The sequence below is a fragment of the Seriola lalandi genome, unplaced genomic scaffold, assembly GCF_002814215.2.
Source record: "Seriola lalandi dorsalis isolate HSWRI2012SDOR001 ecotype SW California unplaced genomic scaffold, Sedor1 jcf7180002054866, whole genome shotgun sequence".
NCBI classification, from domain to species: Eukaryota; Metazoa; Chordata; class Actinopteri; order Carangiformes; family Carangidae; genus Seriola; species Seriola lalandi.
In genome coordinates this window covers 960,470-966,207 of record NW_019525419.1, presented here as the reverse complement: position 1 = coordinate 966,207, position 5,738 = coordinate 960,470, and the positions used below count along the sequence as shown (strand labels likewise).

At 41.4% G+C, this 5,738-nt stretch overlaps 1 protein-coding gene across 1 annotated transcript; it reads right to left on the bottom strand.

Moving 5' to 3' along the window:
• Positions 1-320: 320 nt before the first annotated feature.
• Positions 321-5,392, bottom strand: plvapa (plasmalemma vesicle associated protein a). Its single transcript, XM_023428123.2, has 6 exons — positions 4,631-5,392; positions 4,102-4,162; positions 3,199-3,917; positions 2,016-2,793; positions 1,774-1,831; positions 321-688 (listed from the first exon to the last, which is right to left on the bottom strand). The coding sequence occupies exons 1-6, from the start codon at positions 5,024-5,026 to the stop codon at positions 655-657; spliced, it is 2,046 nt and encodes a 681-aa protein (XP_023283891.1). The 5' UTR covers positions 5,027-5,392; the 3' UTR covers positions 321-654.
• Between the last annotated feature and the right edge of the window lie 346 nt (positions 5,393-5,738).

The following is a 5,738-nucleotide window of genomic DNA, read 5'->3' as shown; positions in this document are numbered from 1 at the left end:
ATCTGTGTTCTCTATGAACAAGTGACGCAGCATTGTTTTTAACAACAGCAAGTATACAAGAGCATTTCCGGGTTCCTCCTGTCTGCCTCCGCTGGCCTGTTGACAGGTTGGCAGGTAAACATAAACATGCTGAATGGATTAAATGGCGTGGCCAGTAAGTCTTCCCTGAAACCTCACAGAAGGGGTCGGAAAAGTCATTTGCAGACAATTAGCCACACAATAGGTGACGCACACAGGGACAAACAGTTATTTCCGGATCTGAATTGAGTTATATCTTAAATAGCCTTGTTTATAAAGAAGAGACAGGCACAGTTGAAGTGTTTACGTTTAAACAAACATTTTATTTTTATGTATTTACATTGTAAAAGTACTACATGTGCTTATCCATGATAAGTGGCTTACTGTAGATACAAATCATTAACACTGACTTCACATTTTACATTCAAAAGTGCAAAAGTTATTCAAATTATTTCATAAATGCATATTGAAGTATAAACAATCTTAAACAATGTATAGTACACATAATGTATATAAATTTGTATAGTACATTTATTGTTATACAATATATAAACTCAATATGACAGCTTGCATTTGGCTGTGTGTATTAGATGAAATGGACAAATCTCTTTAGATTTTTCCTTTGGCTCAGATGGACTAACCCAACATCCTGGACAGATCTTGTTTGTCCCTGAAGAAATAAGGAAAGAAAGAAAGAATTATTACATTGTACATAAAATTTAAAGCTTCATAGCCCTCCTCTCATGATCTCAAGGTTTTCACATTTCTGTTTTTTTATCTGAAGTTTTGATCCATAAGAAGATAATTTTGTGGTTTTATTATATATAATTTGTATCTAATTGTAGTTTTGCATCTCCTCTCTCAGGCTTCTCTCTGGAGCTCTAGCAACAACAGCGTTGGCTCAGAAAAGACGTGAATTACTGAATCTGGTTTGGGAGACTTCAGGCGTATTTCACGATACACTGGATTGCCAAGGAGCAGTCTCAATGGGCTGATGGTAAGTGGGCAAGTAACTTGAATATGTCTGATCTTGACTGTTTTTCCAAGTGATCCAATAAGAGAAACCAAATTCTGCAAGGTTGGATGGTGGGTCCAGTTGGGCCGGGCTTGGGGCATGGCTCAGAGCGGGGAATGCTTTTTTGTGACATCACAAAGTTACAGACACCCTGACTGCTTGTTGCACAGTTTGTGAATACGGTCTGTGTGCATTTCAATGTGGACTGAGCACTTTGACACTTTCCGCCATTAATATAGAACCTAGACCTGCTTTATAATCAAAAAGACATGAAAGTCTCACTTTATACAAAATCGGACCTTTAAAAACACATAATCAAACCACATTGTTAGTAGTTATTTTGACTCAGTCCCACATACATCATCCTGCTGCCAGAAATACTCACCAGTGCACCAAATGTGTATTAATCCATAGTGGATTAAACTACAGTGCCCAGCTATTAGGAAATTGTTTTGCCACTTCTTAAAAAAAACTAAAGTATATATTTTTGATGAAATTTAAAAAACTGACATCTCCAGTTAAAACCAATGTGTTTGGGGATGAGAGGCATAAAGAGAGTAGGGGAGTCGTATTACACAGAGATGAACTAATGCATTGTTGGTTTTGTTTTTCATTAGATTTATTGACAACAACAAAATATAGTATTGCTTCCAAGCACACAATGTTCAGACTAAAATAAAAACAGCAGTGACACTTTCACATTCACTCAAAACCTTCAGCTGAGGAGAGTTCATACTCACTGTGGGCCAGAGGGGTTGATGATGCGTTGCAATTCTTGAAGGTGCTGAGCGACGTTGACTGTTGGTTAAACATATAAGAGAATGGCAATTTGTCATTACTTAGCCAGGAGGGTTATCAATCAAGCTGCTTTTAAGCTTCATAATATTAAAAAAACAAAGTTTTGGTTTTCAAAAATGTCACAGAATGGGAATAATAAACTACAGATAATCCCACTCCAGCTATTGCATTTATTTGTTCTTACCTGAGCCACCTCCCACTCCATTTGTCCTTCCAAGTGATGATCCAGTTCCACCATAACTACTCCCACTTGATAGTACTTTCCCTGTTCCACTTCCTGGCTTACTTTGTCCTGAGTTACCATTCCCAATCCCAAACCAAGACCCAAACCCTTGGGAACTTTTTGCATTTGATGTAGGCTTGTTTGCGCCTATCCCACTTGAGCCAAGGCTCGAACTTGACCCAAAAGAGCCAGAGGATGACCCAATGGTTGATGAGCCTCTCGCACCCAGGGCTGGCTTATTTGAACCTATCCCACTTGAGCTAAGACTTGGATTTGACCCAAGTGACGAGAAGGATGAGCTTGAAGAGCCCGTCCCAGTTGATCCTAGCTTATTGAATCCTGTACTGCTGGAGCCGAGGCTTGAACTTGACCCGAAAGATGAGCTTGAAGAGCCCGTCCCGGTTGATCCTAGCTTATTGAATCCTGTACTGCTGGAGCCGAGGCTTGAACTTGACCCGAAAGATGAACTTGAAGAGCCCGTCCCGGTTGATCCTAGCTTATTGAATCCTGTACCACTGGAGCCGAGGCTTGGAATTGACCCGAAAGATGAGCTTGAAGAGCCAGTCCCGGTTGATCCTAGCTTATTGAATTGTGTTCCAGATGAGCCAAAGCTAGAACCCAACCCACCTACCCTACCAGTAGAGCTGGATGCGGCAGAACTGGATCCTCCACCATTAGACCAGTTCCACCCAGACTGACTCGATGTGCCTAGCTGAGTGGTCGACCCACCAAACTGTGGCTGGAATAAAATGAGAGCAATGTTAATCTGGGAAGACTTGGTTCTAAACCATGGACTTCATTAACACTTCACATAACAGACAGAAATATTTGCCCAGTTTTTCACACTTCTGTCTTCTTGTTCTTTATTTTCAGACATTTTCCCTCCTCCCTGAGTAAAACTCAACAAAATCACTATTTGATATTTTGTTATCTTTTCCATTCTCTCTGCCTTCATTGACAAACAGCTTCAAATTATTCTTATTTTTTATCTTGAGTAAATTGAATGTTACTTTGGTAATTAATGGCTGACTGGAGAATACAAAAGAGCTCAGAAAGCCCAGCTTGTGGCCCCCAAAGGCCACCTTACTGCTGACACCCCTGCAGAGAATATAACACGTTCATGTCATGGTACTTTTTTTCTTACCTTACGCACACAGGACATGTTGAGATGCTTGACTTGCACTGTGAGGTGATCAACCTCTTTACTTTTGTATCTGACACTTTGTTCCAGGACTTCTTTCTCTCCAATTAGCCTCATCTTCTCCATCAGGAGTTTCTCCTTGTCCTGATCATGTTTCCGCTGAAGCTTTTCAAAGTTCTGTTTGTGCTCCTGAATCAGGCCTGAGCGGTTCTGCGTGCACCAGCGGTAGTCCTCAGACAGTCGCCAGTTCTCTGCCTTGAAGCGACTGTTCTCAGCTTGGATTTCTGATACCTGCTCTCCCACAGTGTTCAGGTAACGCTGGAGCCTGTCCTCCACTTCTCTGGACAGGTTGGTGCAATTGGCTCGGATCTGCTCCAGGTGTTCCCTCTGTTTCGGACAGGTGAGCTGGAAGGCAATGTGTGCAGGGAAGAGGGATTCAATCTTCAGTAGGAAAGCCTTGGAGACATTGGAGACACCGCTCAAGGACTGGGAAAAGTCCTCTTTACATCTTTGTTTATAGAACTGCAGCTCCTTTTCTTGTGTGGATTTGTCCCTCCTCAGACGGATGGCCTCCAGGTTAATGTAGTCTCTCTCTCTGGCAGTTTGCTCCACTTCTACCCTCATCGTCTTGATTGTTTGGGTGAAGTTGGACTCAACAAGATCAAGCTTGGCTTTCATCCGTTCAAACAGCATACCACAGTTGCAGGTATCGGGAACTGGCACTAAAAAAGTTAATGGAAATAAGGATAATGGAAAAAGAGAAAAAAAGCAGTTAAAACTATTTTCTCTAAAATTCATCAAAAAGATTAGGGAGAATAACTTAAATTTGTAATTTTTATAATAATAATTTTATAATTTATAAATGTATTGTGATTGTTTTTGGGTTACTTATTCAGACATACTTACTTGGTAGTTTGCAGCCTTGACCTGAGACCCTGAACATCATCATCTCTCCATTGCACTGTTGCTGTTCATGTTAGCAAAAGAAGAAATCCATTAATGTTATAACGACTTTTTTCTAGACCAGTTGTTGGAATGTAAAGAATCAGGAAGAACTACTGATCTTTCATCAAAGTTGTCGTTATATTAAAACAGTCTCACAAATATGTCTGTTCAACACAAGAGTGGTACTTTGACTCAAAATAAAAGAATCAGATGTGTTGCCTCTTGTTTTGAAAATGACAAAATTGTAAAAGTACACATAGACAGTAATTAGCAGTATATCTATACTGAGTATTTCAAACATATCAACAGTTAGTGAACCATGCTGACACAAATGTACCCAAATCCTAATTTCTATGGTGGTTGAAACATTAGGAGTTGAATCCCAAATTAGACATAGAGGTTCAATTTCACATGAGAGCAGACAGTCACACTAAAGACAGGAACTTGCATTTTAGATATAATAATAAAAAAGTTTATCTCAGGTTCTCACGTGTCTCTTCTCTAAGTCTTGGATCATGGTGACTGAGACGTTGATGAGGTGGCGGATTTTGACCAAGTCATAGTCGTTACGGGCCTTTTCAGTCAGGGTGGCATTGAGTAAGGTGGTCAGGTTCTTCCTCTGCTGCCTGAGGCCGACATTCTCTATGGAGAGTCGGCTGAAGCTCTCCTCCAAGTCCTGGATGCGCGCTGTGGATGCCGAGTCCTGATTCTTACCGTAGACCAGGAAGAGCACGAGGCTAACTATGATAAGAGACTGAATAAGTGAAGAGAAGAAGAAGACAATGCGCATGTAGTAGCCACAGCTCTTGCCCTTTGAGCGGTACTGCATCCTCTTTTGGGCCTGCGGATTGTGTTTGGACACCTGGGAGTAGCCACTGCTGTACATGGTTGCTGATGAGAAGATGAAAGTGAAGTAGTAGAGTCCAGTCTAAGGCTTGAGGATTACTATGAGTTGCCAGCCAAGTTCAAAGCTCACTGGTCCATCGCTATATCAGAGGACAGACACCTTCCTCTTCAGCACTCTGCAAACCAAATGAACAGATATGATGATGCTGGATTATCTCAGACCAGCCATACGATTTCACAGTCCATTTCGTGCTAAACTTGTGCCTCTTCCTTAAAAAAAACCCACCACAGATGTGGGCCAGACGTTTCCTCGACGATCAGATTGTGGGCAAAGTGTAAACATGGATAATTTATAAACTCTTCAGTCTCCTCCCTCCATCAGCAATCTGCCCTCAGCATTGGCTGCCCCTTAGAGGTTATCAACACACACACACACGCGGTCAGATGGGATGCATGTACAGTACAAGCCGACCCACTCTCTCTCACTCTCTCTCTCTCTCTCTCTCTCTCTCTCTCTCTCTCTCTCTCTCTCTCTCTCTCTCACACACACACACACACACACACACACACACACACACACACACACACACACACACATTGGCATTTCCTCATCATAAACTGTCATTTGAGCATTTAATGTTGAGCAAATTATTATGAATCTTTAAAGCAGGAATGCAGAACAGATATCGAACAGATAGAAATGTTGACATTTACATTGACAACACTTTCTGTTTTCTCTTGTGACCACAGGC